This window comes from Hemitrygon akajei, chromosome 8 (assembly GCF_048418815.1).
Source record: "Hemitrygon akajei chromosome 8, sHemAka1.3, whole genome shotgun sequence".
NCBI lineage: Eukaryota > Metazoa > Chordata > Chondrichthyes > Myliobatiformes > Dasyatidae > Hemitrygon > Hemitrygon akajei.
In genome coordinates this window covers 104,828,170-104,854,352 of record NC_133131.1, presented here as the reverse complement: position 1 = coordinate 104,854,352, position 26,183 = coordinate 104,828,170, and the positions used below count along the sequence as shown (strand labels likewise).

At 35.4% G+C, this 26,183-nt stretch overlaps 1 protein-coding gene across 10 annotated transcripts in view; it reads left to right on the top strand.

Moving 5' to 3' along the window:
• Positions 1-25,003, top strand: part of LOC140732135 (growth factor receptor-bound protein 10-like) — a 227,934-nt gene extending 202,931 nt beyond the window's left edge. For all 10 annotated transcript variants that reach the window (XM_073054348.1, XM_073054344.1, XM_073054346.1 and 7 more), the window contains 7 exons: positions 9,079-9,177; positions 9,430-9,507; positions 9,669-9,785; positions 12,730-12,796; positions 12,898-12,985; positions 18,303-18,396; positions 22,320-25,003. In XM_073054348.1, coding sequence (XP_072910449.1) covers positions 9,079-9,177; positions 9,430-9,507; positions 9,669-9,785; positions 12,730-12,796; positions 12,898-12,985; positions 18,303-18,396; positions 22,320-22,466 — 690 coding nt within the window. In that variant the 3' untranslated portion in view covers positions 22,467-25,003. The remainder of the gene's footprint in view (positions 1-9,078; positions 9,178-9,429; positions 9,508-9,668; positions 9,786-12,729; positions 12,797-12,897; positions 12,986-18,302; positions 18,397-22,319) is intronic.
• Positions 25,004-26,183: the final 1,180 nt, after the last annotated feature.

The window sequence follows — 26,183 nt, the reverse complement described above, 5'->3', positions numbered from 1 at the left end:
AGCCACAATGGGTTAACCTTTGAAAATGGACATTCTCCAAGTCTGTTGAAAGGGAGCATGTGCTTAGAGGCAGAGGATGTAGCCGAGGTCCTAAGTCAGTACTTTGCATTGATATTCACCAAGTGGAAGGATATGGAGATCATTTTGGAGCTTGCTAACACCTTGGGCAACTTGAGATGAAGAAAGAAGTGATACTGAGCCTTTTGAAGAACTTGAGGTGAACAAGTGCCCAGGGCTCGATGGGATATTACCCAGGTTATTGATAGAGGCAAGAGATGTGATTTAAAAAGCTTGATCAAGTTCTTTATGACCTCTCTAGTCAGAAGTAAGATCTCATAAGGCTACCAAGTAGCTAATGTTGTTACTTGTTCAAGAAGGGAAATATGTATCATCCTCAAAATTATAGACAGGTGAATTAACTGGTCTATAATTTCCAGACCCAGTGAATTATAAATTCAGAAGTTATTGTAGAAGATTGTTAGGGAACTGATTTATGAGCATTAAGAAAATTATGGCCTAATTAGAGACTATGTGGGGCAAGTCATGTCTTGCCTACTTGAAAATTTGAAGAGGTGATGAATGTGACAGCTAAAGATAAAACAGTCTATCTGGATTTTAGTAAGCTGTTCAGTAATGTCCCTCGTGGTAAGCTCAAACAGAAGATAAGGATGCTTAAGATCCATGGTGACTTGGCCATCTGAATTCAGAATTGGCTTGCATGTAGATGAGACTAGTGGTCAGTGGTTCTTATTCTAACTGGAGGTCCATGATTGGTGTTCCCTAAGGATCTATACTGGGACCTCTTTTGATTGTGATATATATAAATGTCTTGGATGAAAATATGGATTGGTGGGTTAGTAAGTTTGTAGATGACATAAAGATTGTGGATAGATAGATGATTGCCAAAGGATATAGCAGAATATCGATCAATTACAGATATTGGTAGAAAAATGGCAGGTGGAGTTTAATCCAGGCAAATGTGAGGTGTTGCGCTTTGGGAGATCAAACATATACAGTTGATGCTAGGACCCTTTAACAATGTTGAGGTATAGAGAGATCTTGGGATCCAACTCCATAGTTTCCAGAAGGCTCAACTTGATGAGATGGAAGAAATCCAATCTGGTAATTAAATTTGCTGACAACACTACATTGATTGGCCTAATCTCAAATAATAATGAGGCAGCCAACAGAGAGGAAATCATCACGCTGACACAGTGATGTCAAGAAAACAACCTCTCCCACAATGTCGCAAAAACAAAGTAGCTAGTAGTAGAATGGAGACATACTAACCCCTATTGACATCAATGGATCTGGGGCTGAGGAGATGAACAGCTTTAAGTTCTTCAGCATAACCATCACTGAGGAACTCACGTGGTTTGTAAATACCGGCTATGTGGTGTAAGAGGCACAACAGGGCCTCTTTCACCTGAGATGGTTGAAGAAGCTTGGTATGCCCCCCAAATTGTAAGAACTTTCTATAGGGGCACAATTGAGAGCATCCTGACTGGCTGCATCACTGCCTGGTATGGGAACTGTACTTCCCTCAGTTGCAGGACTCTGCAGTGAGTGGTGTGGACAGCCCAGTGCATCTCTAGATGTGTACTTCCCACTATTCGGGACATTTACAAAGACAGGTGTGTAAAAAGGGCCTGAAGGATCATTGGATACCCAAGTCAGCCCAACCACAAACTGTTCCAGTTGCTACCATCCGGGAAACGGTATTGCAGCATAATAGCCAGGACCCACAGGCTCCAGGACAACCAACCTCTTCCACCAGGCCATCAGACTGCTTAATTCATGCTGATGCAACTGTATTCCTATGTTGTATTGACTATCGTGTTGTACATAATACATAATATTTAATGTAAGTTACTATAATTGCACACTGCACATTTAGTTGGAGAGGTAACGTAAAGATTTTTACTCATTGTGTATATGAAGGATGTAAGTAATAAAGTCAATTCAATTCAATATGACATGCTTTTATTAGTTGAAACGTTGAGTTCAAGAGCCTAGCAGTTATGTTGCAGCTTTATAGAACACTGGTTAGGCCGCATCTAGAGTATTGCATTCATTTTTGGTCACTCCATTATATAGAGGCTTTGGAGAGGGTGCAGAAAAGGTTTACCGTTTACCAGCATGATGCCTGGATTAGAGGACATGTGATATCAGAAGAGTCAGGCAAACTTGAGTTGGCTTGTCTGAAGTGGAGACTTGACAAGAAGTTTATATAGTTATGAGAGGCAGAGGTGAAGAGACAGCTGATATCCTTTTTCCCAGGGCTGAAATATCAAAAATCAGGGGGCATACACTTAAAATGAGGGGGACAGTTCAAAGGAGATGTGCAGAGCAAGTTCTTTTACACAGACTGATGGGTACCTGAATTGTGTTGCAAGGGGTGTTGGTGGAGGCAGAGACAATAGAAGCATTTAAGGGGTTCTTGGATAGGTACATGAATATACAGGGAAAGGAGAGATATGCATCAGGAGCAGGCGGGGGGGACGTCACGTGATGATGTAGGATCGAGACATGGAAATCCAGCTCTCCCGTAAAAACCAATAAAACAAAGTTTAAGTGAAGAAGAGTTAATAAATACCTTCTAGAAGCTACCCATAAACAACTCAGGACTATCTTTAGATATGCCTCCTAAACAGAAACAGAAGAGAATTACTACTTTGAAGACAGCGCGAGTTGGCGGGGAAAGAGGCCCAGCCATTTTGGCGGAGCCTCGTACTCAAGTTGGATCTCTTCCTAGCGAAGTACATGTCGCCTCCGATGGTGCAGGGCAGGAGGCTGCGGCAATACCAACTGTCTCTAAGAAGAAACAGTGGGAGCTGCACATGCGTGAAGAAACGAGTGTGCACAAACAGGTGCAAACAAAACTACAAGTTCCAACTGCAACTGGAAGTGAAAATGAAAGTGAATCGGAAGTAGAATCAGACTCTCTGGAAAACACAAATGAAGAAATAGATGATGAAGAAGAAGAACAGGAGGAAATTAAAGGTGGAAAACTTTCTGGAGACATAAGAAAAGCCCTGATACAAATAATGCATGAATTAAAAGTAATAAAAACAGATATTAGAGATGTGAAGATTACGCTTGATAAGGTGGTGGAAAAACAAAAGAAGATGGACAAGAAAGTTAAAAAGTTGGAAGAAAAAATGGGAGACAACACTGAAAGAATGGACAAGATGGAAGATAATATCCTTGCCTGGACATCAGAAAGAAAACGGTTGTTGGAAAAAGTAGATATGCTCAAAAATTTCAGCAGATGAAACAATATTAAGATTGTTGCTCTTAAAGAAGGTATAGAGGGAGAAGATTCAATAAAATTCTTTCAAAAATGGATCCCGGAAATCTTGGAAATGGAAGAGGGAAGTCAGTTAATTGAAATCGAAAGGGCTCATAGAGCTTTAAGACCAAAGCCCTAACAAGATCAAAATCCACGATCAATCTTGATAAAATGCTTAAGATATCAAGATAAAGAAAAGATCTTGAGGGCAGCTGCTCAAGGTGCCAGAAAGAGAAATTGGCCATTGATGATAGAAGGGAAAAGAGTTCTTTTTTATCCTGATATAAGTTACGACCTTTTGAAGAGGCGGAAGGAATTTAATTCAGTGAAAAAAATCTTATGGGAAAAGGGTTATAAATTTATATTGAGCTACCCGGCAACACTGATAAGTTTTTTGGATGACGAAGAAAGAAGATTTTTTACTGATCACCATAAAGTGGAGGAGTTTGTACAAGAACTTACTAATATTCGCGAGATGCGGTAAACAATTATGGAAATGAAATGGATTAAAGATGAAGATTGAGATAGGGATCGGATCTAATGGACATTTATGATTAGAAGAATATACAAATATACTTTAAGTATATGATAGAAGGGGAACAAGAAAAAAATAATTGAGGAATATTAATTGGGATTAGAGATATTAATTTTTTTTCTTATATATATATTTTTTGTTACGGGGGAGCTGGAGGAGCTTCTGATCGATTGCTGCGAGATTCACGTGTTTAATCATGGCAATTTCCATGACCTGTAAAACGGAGGGGGGTAATGTGTTTCTATTCATGCACAACATTAGTGGGGGGGGTGTATTTTGTTATTTTTTTTCTTTACTATCTATCTTTCTTCTATTTTTCTTTTTTTTGCCTGGATGATTGGGGGGAGACACATAGCAACATGGAGAATTTTAAAGAGATTCCCCAAGGTATTACGAATGACTAATTTACTTAATTTTTTAAGTTTTAATGTTAATGGGCTTAATGGACCTGTGAAAAGAAAAAGAGTTTTAATATATATTAAGAAAATGAAAGGAGATATAGCTTTTTTGCAGGAAACACATTTAACAGAGACAGAACATCAGAAATTAAAGAGAGATTGGGTTGGAAGCGTTATTGCAGCTTCATTTAATTCAAAGTCGAGGGGAGTTGCAATTTTGGTTAATAAAACCTTACCAATTAAAATACAAAATGTACTAATTGATTCTGTGGGGAGATATGTGATTATACATTGTTAAATCTTTTTGGAATTATGGACTCTTATGGACATTTATGCACCAATTGAAAATGGTGCAAAATTCATACAAGAAGTTTTTTTGAATTTGGCCAACGCACATGATAAAATATTAATAGGTGGAGATTTTAACTTCTGTTTAGACCCAGTTCTAGATAGGTTAACTAAAGCTGTTACAAAATCAAAAGTAATAAAGTTAACTTTATCATTGATGAAAGACTTAAATTTGATTGATATATGGTGAAGAATTAACCCAAGGGAAAGAGATTATTCATTTTATTCAAATAGACATAAAACTTATTCAAGGATTGATTTTTTTCCTATTATCAATGAATATTCAGTTAGAGTGAAAAGTGTGGACTATAAAGTGAGAATACTGTCAGATCATTCCCCCTTGATAATGATGGATAAGGAGGAATTGATTTACAGATGGAGATTTAATTCAATTTTATTAAAACGTCATTTTATTTTTGTGATTTTATGAAAAAACAGATCCAATTTTTTTTGGATACAAACTCATATTCAGTTGATGATAAATTTATATTATGGGAAGCGATGAAAGCATATTTGAGGGGTCAGATAATAAGTTATACTTCTAAAATTAAGAAGGAATATATGGTAGAAATAGATCAATTAGAAAAAGAGATTACAAAATTAGAAAAAGAATCCCAAAGATATATGACAGAAGAAAAACGAAGACAACTTGTCAATAAGAAGTTACAATATAATACACTCCAGACATATTGAACAGAAAAAGTAATTATAAGAACTAAACTGAGATATTATGAATTAGGTGAAAGATCACACAAGATTCTTGCTTGGTGGTTGAAAACAGAGCAGGCTTCCAAAACAATAAATGCAATTAGAACAAGTGCAAATAAAATTACTTATAAACCTTTAGAAATTAATGAAACTTTTTAAAAATTTTACTCCGAATTATATCAATCAGAATCACAAAATGAGGTTGCTGAGATAGAATTTTTTTTATCACAAATAACTCTTCCAAAATTGAATTCGGAAGAACAGAAAGGATTAGATATGCCCTTTACATTAAAAGAGGTTGAAGAAGCTTTAGGATCACTCCAGAGTAACAAATCTCCAGGAGAAGACGGTTTTCTGCCTGAATTTTATAAAAAATTTGAAGATTTATTAATCCCTCCTTTTATGGAGTTAATATATCAAGCAGAAAGAACACATAAACTTCCACAATCTTTTTCGACAGCGATCCTAATAGTATTGCCAAAAAAAGATAGAGATCCTTTAAAACCAACATCATATAGGCCTATCTCTTTGTTGAATACCGATTATAAAATAATAGCAAAAATTTTATCTAATAGATTATCTAAATATTTACCAAAATTAATACATATGGATCAAACAGGCTTTATTAAAAATAGACAATTGGCGGATAATGTAACTCGGTTACTTAGCATAATTCATCTGGCACAAAAGAAGGAGGAAATGAGTGTGGCAGTTGCTTTGGATGCAGAAAAAGCATTTGATAGATTGGAATGGGACTTTTTATTTAAGGTATTGGAAAAATATGGGTTAGGAAAATCTTTTATAAAATGGATTAAAACCTTAAATACTAGTCCCAAAGCTAAAGTAGTGACAAATGGTCAAATTTCAACATCATTCTACTTAACAAGGTCAACTAAACAAGGCTGTCCATTATCACCTACCCTATTTGTATTGGCGATAGAACCATTAGCTGAATTAATTAGAATGGATCCAGATATTGTGTGCTTCAGAGTTAACCAGGAGGAATATAAGATTAATTTATTTGCTGCTGATGTTCTGATTTATTTAACAAATCTATTGCATTCGTTGCATGAATTATCTTTTAGATTGGAAGAATATGGGAAAATATCAGGGTATAAAGTAAACTGGGATAAAAGTGAAATTTTACCCCTTACTAAAGGAGTTTATAGTCAATGTCGATTAGTAACTCAATTTAGATGGCCGACAAATGGTATAATATATTTAGATACAGGAGTCGATAATGATACAAAGAATTTATATAAATTAAATTATTTGCCATTATTGAAAAAAATACAAGAAGATCAGGATAAATGGATGATGTTACCAATAACATTAGTAGGTAGAGTTAATGCTGTTAAAATGAATATATTTCCTAGATTACAATATTTATTCCAAACATTACCAATACAACTGCCCCAGAAGTTTTTTCAAGAGTTGAATAAATGTGTGAGGAAGTTTCTTTGGAAAGGTAAGATGTCAAGAATATCGTTGGAAAAATTGACATGTAAATTTGACCTAGGAGGGTTACAACTCCCAAATTTTAAGAATTATTATAAAGCAAATCAACTTAGATTTATTGCATCTTTTTTTGATGACCGGCATGGATTAGAATAGAATTAGATGAGATAGGAGAAAATATACCAGAAGATTTTATATATAAATGGGAATCCAAATGGATACGGGAAAAGAAAGAATCTCTTATATTAAAACATTTGATTGATCTATGGAATAAGGTAAATATGGATGATGAGATAAAGAAATCTTTATTAGCAAAGAGAACCCTAATTCAAAATAGACTTATTCCTTTTACAATGGATAATCAACTTTTATATAACTGGTTTCAAAAAGGGATCAGATATTTAGGTGACTGTTTTGAAGGAGGTCTATTGATGTCATTTGATCAATTAAAGAATAAATATAAAATATCAAATAACACTTTTCTGTTATTTTCATTTAAAGGCCTATTTAAGAGATAAACTGGGTCTAACAATGTTAATGTCAAAACCTAATGAAATAGAAACTTTAATTCAAAAAGGAAAAATTAAAAAATTTACGTCTTGTATGTGTAATTTGATTCAAAAACAGACAATTAAACCAGAAATTCATAAGTAAAGACAAAATTGGGAAACTGATTTGAATATTAAAATTAATGAAAAAAATTGGCCAAGACTATGTCTTGATAGTATGACAAATACAATAAATGTCCGACTTAGATTAGTACAATACAATTTTTTACATCAATTATATATTACACCACAGAAAATAAATAGATTAAATCCAAATTGATCTGACCAATGTTTCCGATGTAATCAAGAAATTGGTACTTTTTTACACTCTACTTGGTATTGTTTTAAAATACAACCTTTTTGGATAAATTTAAGACTTTTACTGGAACAGATTATTGGAATACAACTCCCACATAGCCCAATATTATTTTTATTAGGCGATATTGAAGGGATAATACCGAAACCTAAATTGAATAAATAATCAGAAAAAATTTATAAAAATTGCATTGGCAGTAGCCAAAAAAGCTATTGCAGTTACTTGGAAATCAGATTCATATTTAACTATGGACCGTTGGAATAATGAAATATATAGCTGCATCCCACTTGAAAAAATTACTTATAATTTAAGAAATGAATATGATATATTTTTGAAAATTTGGCACCCCTATCTACAAAAGATAGGATTAAATATATAGGTCCTTTGAAGGTAAAATTATTAGTTATTTGGGGAAAAAAATAAAGATATATACTAAAGTTATTTTGAACTCCATGGAGCATGTGAGGATCCTCCGATATCCAGGCAATCCTCCTTTCTTTCTTTCTTTCTTTCTTTCTTTCTTTCTTTCTTTCTTTCTTACTTACTTTCTTTTTTTTTCTTTTTTTAGATAGGGATCTTAAGGGGGAAGGATTAAGGGGGGAGGGCTAATATTAATTTTTCACTATTCTATTATTCTATTCATTTTATGTAATTCTCTTAAAAATTTAATAAAAAATATATCTTTTTAAAAAAAGGAGCAGGCAAGAGAGTATAGTTTAATTAGGCACCTTTAGTTTAATTAGTTCAGCACAACCATAGGACAAAAGTCTTGTTCCTTTGTTGTACTGTCGTATTTTCTTTCAATGTTCTCTGTCTGCATTCACTTGAACTGGCCCCTTCTGCCCCTGAACTGGAACATTACTTCTGTTTTTCTTCTGATATTTACTAGTATGCCACACTGACAACAATCCAGAGATTTCTACTTTCTGAGATTATAGAATCGATTTAAAAATATGATCAGTGATGGCAATTCAAACGTAGCCTTGTTAGTGAAAAATAGATTTTGTTATTTGGACTTAAAAAGCAGGACAATGACTAAGAGCTATATATCAACAAATTATGCATTTAAATGATAAAAGTGTTAATGCCCTTACCACTCTTTCAGTGGTAATTTCACTCTCTCAGCATTTGTTGAATGAACTAAATGTTACTCAACTCCATTGACCAGTTAGCAGTTAAATCTATGCCTCAAAGTTACTGCTGCTGTTCAGATAAATAGTTAAGATCTTTTCACCTTTTTAAGTATCTTATAATTTTGTATCCCTCAAATAAATCAAACATAACCTTGTGTTGTTTCATAGTATTAAATCTCTCGTCCTAGTAACATATAAATTTCCTATTGCCTCCAATCTGTTGAGGATGCTGTTTATTCATTTTTTTAAGAAATATAAATGATTAGCCATAGCTTCAATAAATAAAATGAAATATTTAATATTCTGAAAAAAATCTATGCTGTTGCTTCTTGTTTAATGTAGCCCATAAAAATGAGAAATGAAACAAAAGACCTTCGGATGTTTTGTGCAGAAGATGAACAGACTAGGACATATTGGATGACAGCCTTTCGGCTCTTCAAGGTATTCCTTTAGTTCTATCAATTTTCTGTGATACCACCAAATCCTTTTACGTTATTTAAATTCAGAGCTCACTTACTGCTCTGCTTGGTGTTAAATTGGTGCAAGTTTAAAGATGTAATTTAATAAGATCATTTGTTGCAGACTTGCTTGTAACTTTGAATGTCAGTTGCTTGATTATAAAATGTATGATATCTTTTAAGTTATTTTTGCATGAATATAATAGCAATTTATTTCCTTTATTTCTTTCTGTAGTATGGTATTCTTTTATACCAGAACTTCCGGATACCTCAACAGAGGAAAGCATTGCTATCCAACTTCTCCACACCAACAGTAAGATAACATTTTGGGGGCCAAATGTTTGCATTCTACTTTTTACCCTCTTGATTTCTTGCTATTTGCTTCTGATAATAGTAATATTTTTTAGAAATGCTCCCATATTGTGAGGAAAATATGGCTTTCTAAATGTTATTTATATCTTCACTAATTTTCAGAGAAGTGTATCAGAAAATTCCTTGGTAGCTATGGACTTCTCTGGTCAGACGGGTCGAATTATTGAAGATCCTGCAGAGGCTCAAAGTGCAGCTATGGAAGAAGGTCAAACATGGAGGGTAAAAAACAATCTCACTTTTTTCCCTTTCTGAAGGTTTATTAAGAGGTTCCAAAAAGATGGGGTATTGGAAATAATATCCCAGAGATGTCTTTGTTGCACTTCATTTATTAAAGGCCTGTTTAGTATCTTGTAATTCAGCACACTCTTGTAACTGGCATTTCAGTGGGAATAGACCAGTTCTATCTTAATGAACCTAGCATATTTGATTATTCTGATGTGTCAGATAACACAGCTTTCACTGTGATTGGACACAAATCCTTACCATTTTTCCAAAAATACTAGTGTTTTTTTTAACAATATTTTTATTCAGAAGAAAAAAAAAGATTTACAGAGTGCAACACATAGATACATCTCAACATAACTTGTGTGCATTCATATATTGTAATAAAATTGATCAAAATGTTATAGCATAACACATAAAGGTATACCACTCTGTAATCAAAAATTTAAAGATAGGTCATACATCATAAAATAAATTTTTTATATTAAAAAATTCAACCCCCCTACCAACTACCAAAGAAAAAAGCTGATGGATGATAATGGATAATTAGAAAAAAAAACATATTCGCTTAAGACGAGAAGATAAAAATATACATAAAAGTCTGTGCACTGTTAAACTTTGTACATTGGAAAAGTAATTTAGGAAAGGTCCCCAGATATCATAAAAAGATTGTTTCGAATTTAAGACTGAGCAGCTGATCTTTTCAAAATTTAATTAAGACATAATATCACGTAGCCATTGAAGATGTGTAGGAGGGGTAGACTCCTTCCATTTAAGCAAGATTGCTCTTCTTGCTAAAAGAGAGGTAAAAACTAAAACCTGTAGGTTAGGAGTATTTGAAGTTATATCTTCATTTGCAATAATACCAAACAAGGCAGTAAGGGGATTTGGGTCAAATTGGACCCTAAAAAGTTGTGAGAAGGTATGGAATACTTCCCGCCAAAACTTTTCAATTTTAGGGCAAAACCAAAACATATGAATTAAAGAGGCATCAACAGAGTTGCATTTATTACAAAGTGGAGAAACATTTGGATAAAAACTGGACAGCTTCTGTTTAGAAATGTAAGCTCTATGAACCACTTTAAATTGTAGAAGAGAATGACGAGCACAGAAAGATGATTTATTAACCCGTTTAAGAATTTTATTCCATCTGTCATCAGAAATCTGACAATTTAGGTCATCCTCCCAAGCTTTTTTTATTTTATCTACAAAATCTTGTCTAGAATCAATCAACAAGTTATAGATACTGGTAATAGAACTATTAACAAAAGGTTTTAAATTTAAAAGATTGTCCAGTAAATTGTTATCAGGACCTATAGGAAAAGTAGTTAATTGGAAACGTATGAAATCTCTAATTTGAAGGTATCTGTAAAAATGTGTTTTTGGGAGTGCAAATTTATTTGACAATTGGTCAAATGAAGCAAGAGATCCTGAGATAAACAGGTCCCAAAAACACTTAATACCTAGTTCATCCCAATCCTTAAAGAATTTGTCAGTCATGGAAGGGATAAAAAAAAATTAAGGAGAATGGGAGATGATAATGAAAAATTTGCTAAACCGAAAAATTTCCTAAATTGAGACCAAATCCTTAAAGTTTGCTTAACAATTATGTTATGTTATTTTATTTGCTGAAAAAGAAGAGTATGATCCAAGAAGAGAGACAATAGAGGAATTTTTTTACAGAATTAACTTCTAAGGAGACCCATGATGGGCAATCTTTATGATAAATATAATAGGACCAGAAAGTAATATTCCTTATATTGGCAGCCCTATAGTAAAACCTAAAATTGGGTAGGGCTAATCCACCCATCTCTTTATTTCTTTGTAGGTAAACTTTACTTAAACGAACTTGTTTATTATTCCAAATATAAGATGTTAAAATTGAATCTAAAGAATCAAAGTAGGTCTTAGGAATAAAAATAGGTAAGGCCTGAAAAAGATATAAAAATTTAGGAAGAATCTTCATTTTAATCGAATTAATTCGGCCAATTAGAGATAAAGAAAGAGGAGACCATTTAGAAAGCGTCTTTTTCACATAATTCAATAAGGTGTTTAAGTTTTCTTTAAATAAATTCTTGGAGTTTTTAGTAATTGTTACACCTAAATATGTAAATTGACTTGTAACAACTTGGAACGGAAATATGGCATTTGATGACATTAGGTCATTTAAAGGAAATAGCTCACTTTTATGTAAATTCAGCTTATATCCTGAAAAAGAACTAAACTACAGCAGGGAACTAGACAAGGTTGCCCTGTTAGTCCTTTACTAAGATAATGTGATACGATCCCACACTAAAGTTTATTCCAAAAACTATAAGCTTGTGGTTCAGGAGGTAACATACTGGTGTAAATGACTGGCTGGCTAACAGGAAACAGAACAAATAAATTATTTCTGATTGGAAAGATGTAACAAGTGATTTACAAGGATCAATGCCAGTAGTCAACCTGATGCAATTTATATAAATTTCTTGGGTAAATTGGTTGAAGGCATTGTTGCTAAATTTGTTGATAAGGCAAATGGAAAAAGACATTATAAAGAAAATGTAAGACCACGGAGGGGTGTAGATTTTGCTGAATGAAGAAAGATCTGGCAAATGAATATAATATAAGAAAATGTGAAATTAACTGTTGGCAGCAAAACAAAAAAATAAATAAATATTGAGCAATACTAAGTTATGACATACAGAAGGATTTAGATATCCTGCTTGATTTGCACAAAGCAAAAATGTAAGTAGCGCAAGTAGTTAGGAAAGCCAACAAAATGTTATTGTTTATCACGAATGGAGCTGAATACAAAAGTAGGATGATTATATTTCAGTTATATAGGATGTTCAGAAGACATATTAATAACTAATAAATTAACATTTAAATGTTAGAATGAAGCATTGTATAATATCTGCATTATTTAATATTAATTTCCATTTAATGATTTAATTGACAGAAACGTAGTCAACGCATGAACACATTGGGTAGTTCAAGTCCTTTACATCCTCCCATGCTCAGTCACAGTAAGTTGTATTTAAATGGAAAGTTTGATTTTATTCAATTATTTATTAGTAGAAGTTTCACGAAGTTTGAAATTTAAAACCTGATCTGTTTAAATATCCAGCTATTCACAGAACACAACCATGGTTTCATGGACGCATCACTCGTAAAGAAGCTCATAGTATTATCGAAAAGCATGGCCCTGTGGATGGGTAAGATAAGAAAGGGAAATGTGCTTCAAAATCCAAAAGTGTCTCTGTAATGCAATTAATCTTGTACTGTTAAGAAATTTAAAATATCTTTTCCAAGGCTTGGAGATTATTAATTATAACCAAAATGGTTTGTGCAAAGTTCTTGCTGATTATTCAAAATGTAATTTTTTCACAATGCATTTTATCCTTTTCTGTTAGTGATAAATGTGTCATGTAATGAACTGGAGGTGATGAGGGAGCTTATGGTAAAGAGGCAGTGATCACAAAATTGATTGAGTTTATCTTGAAGTTTGATAGGGGGAAAGTAAAGTCTGCTGCGGCAGTATTACAGTGGTATGAGAAAGGAGTTGGCTAAAATTAATTGGAAGGAAATGTTGGCAGGGATGACAGCAGAGTAGCAATGATTTGCGTTTCTGAGAAAACTGAGGAAGGTGCAGGATAGGTGTATTGCAAAAACAAAGAAATCCTCAAATGGCAGAATAATACAACCGTGGCTGACAAGGGAAGCCAAAGCTAATGTAAAAGCTCAAGAGAGGGCATACAACAAAGCAAAAATTAGCAGGAAGATAGAGGATTGAGAAGGTTTTAAAAACCTACGGAAGGCAACTAACAATCATTAGGAGGAAAAAGATGAAATATGAAAGCAAGCTAGCAACCAATAATAAGGTGGATAGAAAAAGCTTTTTCAAGTATATAAAAATAAAAGAGGAATGAAAATGGATATAGGACCACTAGAAAATGAAGCTAGAGAAATAATAACAGGACAAAGGAGATGGCAGATGAACTAACTGAGTATTTTCCATCAATCTTCACTGCAGAAGACACTAGCAGTGTGCCAGGTGTTGAAGGTTGTGAGGGAAGAGAATTGAGTGCAACTACTATTACAAAGGCAAACCACTGCTGTAACTTGACACGTACATGATTTCCCAACATGTCAGAGCAGCGTGGAGGGAAATTGCCTGCCAACTGGAAATTCCAGATGTGACCTACCAACGATGGCTATTACAAGGGAGAAGGCACTCAAAAAATGCTGTAAGACCTAAAGGTGCATAAGTCACCAGGACCAGATGAACTGCACCCTAGGGTTCTGAAAAAGGTTACGATAGAGATTATGGAGGCATGAGTAATGATATTTCAAGAATCATTGCACTCTGACATGGTTCCGGATGATTGGAAAATTGCAAATATCACTCTGCTCTTTAAGAAAGGAGGGAAGCAGCAGAAAGGAAATTATAGACCAGTTAACTTAACCTCAGTGGTTGTGAAGATGTTGGAGTCAATTATTAAGGATAAGATTATGGTGTACATGGTGACTCAGGACAAGATAGGACAGAATCAATATGGTTTCCTTAAGGGAAAATATTACCTGATGAACCTGTTGGAAATCTTTGAGGAGATTACAAGTAGGATAGATAAAGGGAATGCAGTGGATGTTGTATATTTGGATATTGAGAAGGCCTTTGATATGGTATCACGCATGAGGTTACCTACCAAGTAAAGAGCCCATGGTATTACAGGAAAATTACTGGCATGGTTAGAGCATTGGCTGATTGGTAGGGGGCAGCGAGTGGGAATAAAAGAATGACTGCCAGTGATGAGTGGTGTTCCACAGGAATCAGTGTTGATCGCTTTGTTTTATGCTGTATATCAATGATTTAGATGATAAAGTAGATGGCTTTGTTGCCAAGTTTGCAGATGATACGAAGACTGGTGGAGGGGCAGGTAGTGTTGAAGAAATGGGAAGGCTCCAGAAGGACTTAGACAGATTAAGAGAATGGGCAAGAAAGTGGTAAATGAAATACAATGTTGAAAAATGCATGGTCATGCTCTTTGGTAGAAGAAATAAATGTCCAGACCATTTTCTAAAACGCTGAGATGCAAAGTGACTTGGGGTCCTTGTGCAGAACATCCTAAAAGTTAACTTGAGGTTGAGTCGCTGGTAAGGAAGGTAAATGCAATGTTAGCATTCATTTTAAGAGACTCGAATATAAGAGCAGGGATGTGATGCTAAGTCTTTATAAGGCACTGGCGAGGCCTCACCTTGTGTATTGTGAAAAGTTTTGGATTCCTTATCTAAGAAAAGAAGTGCTGGCATTGGAGAGAATTCGGAGAGGTTCACAAGGATGATTCTGGGAATGACAGGGTTGTCTTATGAGGAACTTCTGATGGCTCTGGGCCTGTACTCGCTGGAGTTTAGAGGGATGGGGGGGGGGGGATCTCATTGAAACCTTTCTTTTGAATGTTGAAAGGCCTAGACAGAGTAGATGTGGAAAGGATGTTTCCCATGGTGGGGGAGTCTTAAGACAAAAGAGCACAGCCTCAGGATAGAGAAGCGTCCATTTAAAACAGAGGTGTGGAGAAATTTCTTTAGCAAGAGGTTGGTGAATTTGTGGAACTTGTTACCACAGGCAGCTGTGGAGCCCAGGTCATAGGGCGTATTTAAAGTGGAGATTAATAGGTTCTTGATTGGCCACGGCATCAGAGATTACAGGGAGAAGGCCGGGGAGGGAGAAAAAAAGGATCTGCCATGATTGAATGGTGGAGCAGACTTGATGGGCCAAATGGCCTAATTCTGTTCCTATGCCTTATGGTCTAAATAGATTTTCATAAGAATGCCAAGGAAGAGGTAAATAAAGCTGGATAGTGAGCAACTTTACAACTAAGAAATTTATAAAAAGCAAGGTGGAAGTTGCCTGGCAAAAAAAGCATTAAAAATAGACAAAGCACTTTGATAAGAATGGATAAAAGATCAGGCTAGCAAATGGAAGTGTTGTGCTTCTTACAGAGGCAAAAGAATATATAATTAAGAAAAAGGAAATGGAAAAGGAATTAAACAATTACTTTGTTTCTGTCATAGATTGGAAGAGCACGAAAACAGGCCCAATTGGTTCAGAAAGATTCCCATCAAAGATCATCCATTTGTCCGTGTTTACCCATATCCCTCTAAGTATTTCCTATCCACATACCTGCCTCAGCCACTTGCTTAAGCAGTTCATTCCATAGACTGACCATCCTATGGGAGGAAAATGTTGCCCTTGGAATACAATTAAATGTCTTCCCCCTCACCTAAACCTATGATTTTTGATTTTCCAACCCTGGGAAAAAGACCCTATACCCGGTTTTATAGGCCTATGTACGATCATCTTTCATTCTCTTACATTCCAATGAATGATATTCTCAAATCACAACAACCCCTTCGTAGTCTTTGTATCTTAATTTCTTCTTTCCTGTAGTCGGATGTCCAGAGTTGAAAACAATATTATATCAAATGTATCTTCACCAACGTCTTGTACAACTGCAAGATTACATTCCAACTTTTCTAAGTGCTCTGACTGATAGAGGTCAGCATGTCAGAAGCCACCTTCACCACCCTTTTGACTTGTGACATTATTTTCAGGGTATCATATACTTGTTCTCCTAGATTCCTGTGTTCTACAACACCCCCAAGGCCCTACCATTCACTGTGGAAGTCCATCACTCATTTTCTAACCAATATGCAACAATTGCACATGTTCAAATTAAATTTCATTTGGGATTCCATGGCCCACTTATGCTGATCAAGGTCCCTCAGTAAAACCCGATACCATCTTCACCATCTACAACACCATCTATTTTAGTGAAATCTGTTTACAACCTTACTAACCATGCCTTTTCATCCAAAGCATTGATATTGATGACAAATAGCAATGGATATAGCATGACCCCAGGGGAATCACCAGCCTTCCACTGTTGTCCTATTCTTCCTACCATAAAGCCAGTTCAAAGATCGAAGTACATTTATTATCAGAGGACATATTTGTCACTATATACTACTCTGTGATTTCATTTTCTTGCAAGCGTTCACAGTAGATACAAAAAACACAATAGAATCAATGAAAAATTACTCACAAAGATGGATAAACAACCAATGTGCAAAAGACAACAAATTGCAAATACAAACAGAAAAACAAAATAATAAATAATACTAAAAATATGAGTCGTATAGTCCTTGTGAGGTCATAGGTTGTGGAATCAGTTCAGTGTTGGGATGAGTGAAATCATCCACTCAAGTTCAGGAACCTGATGGTTGAGAATTAATAACTGCTTCTGACCCTTGTGGTGTGGGACTTAAGGCTCCCACTGCCTTCATGATGGCAGCAACAAGAAGAGAGCATGGCGTGGATGATGGTGGTCTTTGATAATGGACGCTGCTTTCCTTCGCAGTACTCCTTGTACATGCGCTCGGTGATGGGTGGACTTTACCTCGATTGAGTTGGCTATATCCATTACCTTTTGTTGGCTTTTCTATTCATTTTCCATACCAGTCTGTGATGAATATCCTCTGCACTGCTTATCTATTAAAGTTTGTCAGTTTCAGATAACATGCTGAATCTTTGCAAAATTCTAAGAAAGTAGAGGCACTGCTGTGTCGTTGTAATGACACTTAAGTGCTGGACCCAGGACAAATCCTTGGAAATGATAATGCCAAGGAATTTATTGACCCTCTCCACCTCTGATACTCTGGTGAGGACTGGCTGATGAACCTCCTGTAGTCAATAATGAGTTCTTTGATTTTGCTGACATTGAGTGAGAGGTCGTTATTGTCACAATTTGGTCAGATTTTCAATCTCACTCCTATATGTTGACACCTCACCTCCTTTGATTCAGACAATGATATTGGTGCCGGCCGAAAACTTAAATATGACATTAGAGTTGTACTTAGCTTCACAGATATAAAGTGTAAAGCTGGTAGAACAGGGGACTAAGTACGCAGTCTTGTGGTACAACAGTGCTGATGGTGATTGCGGAGGAGATGTTGTTGCTAATACAATCGGACGGTCAGAATTGACTTCTTTGGTTACTTCTGAAAAAAAACTAGTAGAATTCTTGATCATGATGCCCAAAGCCATATTGACTATTCCTAATCAACCACGGTCTTTCCAAATGCATGTATATCTTATTCCTTGGAATCCACTCCAGTAGCTTCCCTACCACAGATGTTAAGCTTCCTGGTACATAGTCCCCAGGTTTCTCTTTACAGCTCTTCTTGAATAAAAACACAACATTAGCCACCCTCCAGTCTTCTGGCACTTCACCTGTTGCTAATGATAGTGTATATATCTCAGCCAGGAGTCCCACAATTTCTTCTCTAGCTTCCCACAATGTTCTTGGCTTTAGTTTATCATGCCCGAGAGATTCGCTCAAAGAATGACATCAAATGATGTATTTGCATTTCTATTTTCTGCTCTCATTATTCACAGGAATTTTTCTTAATTCTAGTTCAGTAAAGTGTGCCTATAATTTAAATGTCAATATAATTTTGATTTTCATGATGCAGGTTGTTTCTTTTGCGGGATAGTCAGAGTAACCCAAAGACATTTGTGCTATCATTGTACTGTCAGCTGAAGATCAGACATTTCCAAATATTACCAGTAAGTTTACCATTGTATTTCTAAATGTTTTGAATTCATTCTTTCTTCTTTATAAACTGCATATAATGATGCAATCATTGATTTGTGCTAGGAAATGTCTTGCAATAATTCTATTCAATCAGCCTAACATAAAATTGCTCCCATCTGTTTTAATGAGAATTATAGATGCATTAACTAATGTTTGCTCCACTCTCCTCACAAGTATGGGAATAGTCAGGGTACATTGCTACCTTGAGCACTCTACTTTAGCCTGGAGAGGGCATACTCTGTCACTTTAAGTGTAAATAAATCATCCAGTTGCAGATTAAACTTTGTTCATTAGCTTCTGCCTTTCATTTCTTTCAATGAAAAAGAAAATTAGGTGGGCTGTATGTGAGTTAACCAATCATTAATTCCTAGTTTTATCATTCATGGTGAAAGTTAAAATTATCCACGATGCTCCTAGAAGTGATGTTTAGACAGATATCTAAAAAAGCAGCATTACTATTGAAATTTAATCTCAGTTTTAGAGAATTTGATTCTTAGAACAGATATCATTGCCTGTCTGCTGAGGTTTGATTAACCGTTTAACCACCAAGTTGAACAGTGAAAATTACGACTGAGAAGTTGCTCAGGAAGCTTAATGGTCTGAGGGTGGATAAATCTCCTGGACCTGATGGAATGCACTCTGGGGTTCTGAAGGAAGTAGCTGGAGAGATTGCGGAGGCATTGCTGATGATCTTTCAAGAATCAGTAGTTTCTGGCATTGTACCGGATGACTGGAAAATTGCAAATGTTAGTCCACTATTTCATAAGGGTGGGAGGCAGCAGAAAGGAAGCTATAGACCTGTTAGCCTGACATCAGTGGTTGGGAAGTTGTTGGAATTGATTGTTAGGGATGAGATTACGGAGTACCTGGTAGCACATGACAAAAATAGGTTAAAGGCAGGATGGTTTCCTAAAAGGAAAATCATGCCTGACAGATACTGCAATTCCTTGAGAAAATTACAAGCAGGGCAGACAAAGGAGATGCAGTAGACATGGTGTACTTGTATTTTCAGAAGGCCTTTGACAAAGTGGCATATATGAGACTGCTTAGCAAGTTAAGAGCCCATGGAATTACAGGGAAGTTACTAGGGTAGGTGAAGCATTGGCTGGTCGGCAGAAAACAGAGAGGGGGAACAATAAGATCCTATTCAGGCTGGCTGCTGGTTACCAATGGAGTTCCACAGAGGTCGGTGTTGGGACCGCTGCTTTTTACAATGTATGTCAAAGATTTGGACAACAGTATTAATATATTTGTGGCTAAATTTGTCGATGATACAAAGATAGGTGGAGGAGCGGGTAGTGCTGAGGAAACAGAGTCTGCAGAGAGACTTAGTTTAGGGGAATGGGCAAAGAAGTGGCAAATGAAATACAATGTTGGAAAGTGTATGGTCATGCACTTTGGTGGAAGAAATAAGTGGGCAAACTATTATTTAGATGGGGAGAGAATTCAAAATGCAGAGATGCAAAGGGACTTGGGAGTCCTTGTGCAGGATACCCTAAAGGTTAACCTCCAGGTTGAGTCGGTTGTGAAGAAGGCAAATGTAATGTTGGCATTCATTTTTGGAGGATATAAGAGAGGGATGTGATGTTGAGGCTCTATAAGACACTTGTGAGACCACACTTGGAGTATCGTGTGTAGTTTTGGGCACCTTATTTTAGAAAGGATATACTGACATTGGAGAGGGTTCAGAGAAGATTCACAAGAATGATTTCAGGAATGAAAGGGTTACCGTATGAGGAACATCTGGCAGCTCTTGGGCTGTATTCCCTGGCGTTCAGGAGAATGAGGGAGGATCTCATACAAACGTTCCAACCGTTAAAAGACCTGAACAGACTAGATATGGCAAAGTTATTTCCCATGGTAGGGGAGTCTAGGTCAAGAAGGCACAACTTCAGGATTGAAGGATGTCCTTTTGGAATTGAGATGTGAAGAAATTAGTCAGAGGATGGTAAATGTGTGGAATTTGTTGCCACAAGCCGCTGTGGAGGACAAGTCATTGGGTGTATTTAAGGCAGAGATAGATAAGTTCTTGATTAGCCAGGGCATAAAAGGGTATGGGTGAAAGCAGGGGAGTAGGGATGACTGAAAGAATTGGATCAGCTCATGATTGAATGGCGGAGCAGACTCGACGGGCCAATTGGCCTACTTCCGTTCCTATATCTTATGGTCTTTCACCAATCAACTTCCCAGATCTTTACTTCACCCCTCCCCTCCTGTTTCACCTATCACCTTGTGCTTTTCCCTCTCCGCCCCCCAACTTTTAACTCTACACCTCCTTTTCTCTGCAGTCCTGCTAAAGATCTCAGCCCGAAAAGTCGACTATACTCTTTTCCATGGATTTTGCCTGGCCTGCTGATTTCCTCCAACAGTTTTTGTGTGATATTTTTTCATTTATTTATTGAGAAAAAATAAATGTATTTGTTGGAAAAGGTATGTGAAGCTTTGGGTAATGCCTTCAACAAAAGCTATTTGGAGTCCGGTGTTGCAGTCAATGAAATGAGATTGGAAGTTTGGGTTGTAGAGGTGTACTGCTCTATAAAAAAGACATACAAAGTCAGGTTATGGACAGAGCTGCTCTTCTCAAGAAAGATCTGTTTATGTGCACCATGCCTAGATCAAAACAACTTTCAGAGGGCCTTAGAAGAAGAATTGTAGAGATGCTTGGAAGCTGGAAAAGGCTACAACAACATTTCTAAAGACCTGAGTGTTCATCAGGCCACAGTAAGAGAAATTGTGTACAAATGGAGGAAACTCAGGATCTGTTGCTCCTCTCCTGAGGAGTGGGCATCTTGCAAAAATCACACCAAGAGGACAATGTGCCATGCTGAAGGAGGTGAAAATGAACCTAAGGAAAACAGCAAAACATTTGTAGAAATCTCGAGAACTTGCTAAAGTTTCTGTTCATGTGTCCACTATAAGAAAAATACTGAATAAGAATGGTTTTCTTGGAAGGACACCATGGAGTGCTCTCCACTGCTCTCCAAAAAATAACATTGCTACACATCTCAAGTTTGTAAAGCACCACTTGGATTTTCTGCAGCGTTCTGGCACAATTTTCTGTGGACAGATGAGACTAAAGTTGAACTTTTTGGCAGAAATGCACATTGCTATGTTTGGGCCCACTAACACCAAAACCTCATCCCAACTGTGAAGCATAGTAGAAGGAGCATCATGGTTTGGTGCTGCTTTGCTGCCTCAGGGCCTGGACAGCTTGCAATCATTCAGGGAACAACAAATTCAGAATTGTATCAAGAAAGAGACAGTAGCAGTCTGTCACCTGAAGCTTAATAGAAGTTGAATAATGGAAAAAGACAATCATTTGAAACACAGGAATAAATCAACAATAGAATGGTTTAAAAAGAAGAAATTTCATGTTTTTGAATGGCCAAGTGTAAAAGTCCTGACCTTAATCCTATAGAAATGTTGCGGAAGGACCTGAAGCTAGCAGTTCATGCAAGGAAACCCACCAACATCACAGAGTTGAAGCAGTTTTGTATGGAGGAATGGCCTAAAATTCCTCCAAGCCAGTGTGCAGGACTGATCAACAGTCACATGAAACATTTGGTTGAAATATTGCTGCACAAGGAGATCACACCAGTTACTGAAAGCAAAGGTTCACATACTTTTTCTTGGATCAATTTTCTCAATAAATAAATTAGCAATGTTTTTTGTGTTAATTATTTCATTGGGTTCTCTTTATTGAGTTTTAGAACTTATATGAAGATCTGATCACATTTTAGGTCATATTTATGCAGAAATAGAGAAAATTCTGCAGGGTTCACAAACTTTCTAGCACCACTGTATATGGTGCCAATTTTTAAGCATTCGTGTCTGTTGCAGTAATTGTTGCACCTGTTATATTTTTGTATTCAATCAATTTCTTTTACTTTTGTAGAGTGAAGAAAATGGACAGCTTGTTTTCAGTCTTGATGATGGAAATACCAGATTTACTGATCTTATACAACTTGTTGAATTTTATCAACTGAATCGAGGAATTCTTCCTTGTAAGCTAAAGCATTACTGTGCCCAGATTTCTTTATGATAATGATTTGAATTAACTATGACAGGAAATGCTACCTTATTCTCTGTAACAAGTTTGAGATCTTTCGGAGAAAAAAAACTGCATTCTCCAACAAGACTGTGAAATCAAGTAAAATCATGAATTGAAGACTAACTTGAGGCTGTGCCTGTTCACAAAGACATGATAATAATGCAGAAGATGGTGTGAGTGACTGGGTGTTTTCAAGTTTTATTAGTCACTTTATACATTCTGATAATTATATTCAAGATGAACTACTTAAACTGTTTATTACAGCAAAAAACTTGACTATAGCACCTGCTTTGGGATAATCTTGATACTGTATTTGAATTAAAGAAAAATGAATTTATATTCTAAAATGGGCAGATAATTTGTCTATTCAATTTTTTTAAGTAGTATTGCTGAAGAGACGTATGAAATCCTACAGCACGTTTTTTTTTTGCTTCCTGAATGCAAGCTGTTGTGAATATTGTCCAGGTGTAGACATCTTGAAAGAATAGAGAATCATGTATGTACCTGCTGCTTTTGGAAGTTAACATAGAGTCATTTACAATGTACATTATGGGATATTCATTGTCCAATGACAAGTAAAGAATAGGTCAAAAAGAACTCGGATTCAGCACATTTTATTGCTGAGAGCTAAATTCTTTAAATCGGGTTATGAAGCTATGGTAGATTATGAGTATAAAATAAATGCAGGCATTACAGAGATAACATTGGATTCAGGAGGAAAACTAGCAGTTGCTAGTGCTAGTATTTTGATTTCAATGTTAAAGGAAAATAGTTGGTGTATAAGGGCTGTTCAGTTGCCAAATGCCAGTTTACTGCTCCAAGGCCCATACTTCTTAACTAGACATCGAGATAAGTGTCAAATAATGTAGCATTACTATTTGAATTTTATCATATTCTTTTGAGAATTTGCTGCACTGCACCAAATAGCATTTCTTTTCTGCAAAGGTTTAACAGATGGTTAAACCATTAATGGTATTGGTTTCATCGTGGTGTGGTATTAGATTGTCCAGCCTTGGTAATCAAGATCATTTGTGAGGTGCAGGTTAGAACTTTTTAGTTATCAGATCACCAATGTAAGCCTTTATTGCAATTACATAAAAGCACTGTAAATGTTTTCAAGTGTACTGAATTCATTTCTAAATTGGGGATGTTATAAGATTAGTAAGTTCATTTCAGATGGCACAGCATGTAAAGCTACCAAATTATTTTACAAATGCAGTTCTAATTAATTAAACAGCTTTTAGGACAGCCCTATGTTGAAAGAATGTCGTAGAAGTAGAATGCTACAACTTATGTATTACATTTTGGCTCATAATTAATTTTCTTACAACATCTGTCAACTTGCAAAGCGATTTTGTCTTGAGTTTTAGGATGTTGTGTATTTTTCCTTTACTATTTAAGTAAATAGTGTTCATTTCTTGTCATTTTTTTGTCAAAAGTGCCCCTTCAAATGGTTGCCTAATGTACTCCATAGTGTATGTATATACATGTATGCTTTTGTAATCATTTGCATAAATTGCTCTACACAGTCAATACTGGGGTGAAGGCAGTTCAATGGATCCATAAAATATATTCAAATAGTTTTGATAACAGGATCCTGACATGTTATTTGTAAACACCAAGCCAGAATTTTAAAATCAGTATTGCATCATTTTTGCATATTTATGAATGAAAATTATATATAAATTTAGAAAGGCAAAAGATTGTAAGAGCTCTTATGATAATGTGATGGTTAATGTTTTGAGCATTCAATAGCTAATCATTTAGTTTTGTCCATTATTTCAGCAGGTAATATGCATATACTACTAATTATTATATTATATTAATTATAATATAATCTTATATTCTTATTATCAGCTTGACTGAGCTCTTCTACTGAAATTCTGACAGGGTTTCAATCTGACTGACCCAACAATCTGGCTGGCTATCAGTAAAAAACCAGTGACTGATACTTTATTTTTGTATTTGTGATATGAATGTACAGTAAATGGAGACTCTCAGGGTTGATGAAGCCTGTTGTTTTTTTTCTTTGTCTGGGAAGAAAAAAAATCACAAGATAACATATTGTGTTTGGCTTGAGAAGAATATACCAAATATGTTTGGTTATTAACCTACACATTGATATATTTGTCTACATTTAACAGCAAACTAATTTACCCATCAAAATGAAAGTAGCTTATGTGCTTCAATTTGTATGGGTCTGTTCCTTAATATGTTTCTGCATGAAGATATAATCAATCATTTGACCAATCAACACACCTTTCAACTGATAGAACTTGCTAATCATGAATTATGTTTCACTTACTACAGAACTGATGATTCTGAAAAAGAATGTGGCAATCCTTTTTTTTCCAGGGAATGCTTGAACGTTTTAACTTTTTAAATGGAAAACTGCATTCATAATATGCTTGATGTAAATAGCTGAAAGGCTTGTGAACTTAACTGTAACTGTCCAGGTATTTTTGTATAAATAAAGGACTGATATATTCTGTTTATTGTAATTAGAAATAAACATTAATGCAAACTTATTATTTTGAAATACTTAATGCAAATGTTCATTCATTTTGCTAATTTAGTTTTGTTTCCTTTATGTCAATGTGATTTATATTGTTAGAACACTGGCTCCCAAACTTTTTGTTCTGACCCACATTAAGATTTGTTTAATCTGTATGGTCCTAAACCTATTCTCCATGCTAATTATAAGCATTGAATAAAATCTGTTTGTTTCTATTGGATAATCTGGCAATAGAGTCTATAAATATATTAAATTGATAATAGAAAAGGACATGTCAGATCCAAATTAGGTTATAAATTATGAATTGAAGAAAAGAACTTGTGATAAGAACTGAACTTGGTAAGATAAAATAGGAAATGCTATTGGCAAACAGCCATATGTATTAACAATGGGAAGCATTTAGAATGGTGATCAGTACTGTGCATGAAAAATATATTCCACTGACAGAAGAAAACACTAAGGTTATAGGATTCCAGGCATGAATAAAAATATAAAGAAACTATAGATGATACAGAGAGAGGCTATGCACATAGAAAGCAAGGGAATGTGTAATAAAAGAAAATAAGAAGGAAATCTAACAGTTAAAATAGGAATGCTAAGAGATACCGAGAAATTAACAGTTAACGTTTCGGGCCGAGACCCTTCGTCAGGACTGACTTCGTCTCGGCCCGAAACGTTGACTGTTCGTTTCCATGGATGCTGCCCGACCTGCTGAGTTCCTCCAACTTGTTTGTACGTGTTGATTTGAACACAGCATCTGCAGTGTACTTTGTGTTTGCCAAGAAATTAAATACCAATCAACTTAAAACGAGTGAAATATTTCGTAGAACCGTCAATTGTAAAAAAAAAAGATTGGGACAGAAGTAAGGCCATTAATAAACAATATAATGTTGCAGGTAACAACAGAAAAGAGACAGAAATATTTAATAATTATTTCACTTGGTTGTTTTCTCGGAGAAATAGAATAGGTGGACATGAAGAAAGAGCTTCCAAAGAAAAAGCATATAAATACACAAATATGTGGCAGATCAGAAAATTAAGTACAAATTAATAAAATATTAACAATGAAAGAAAAATATCATTTAGTCAAATACAAAAATTTTTATATATAATATGGAATGAGCATTGGTGCATGGGTAAGTGCTTTTGCAGAAGTAGTAATGCAAAACAAGCAAATGGTAGATACATCAGTC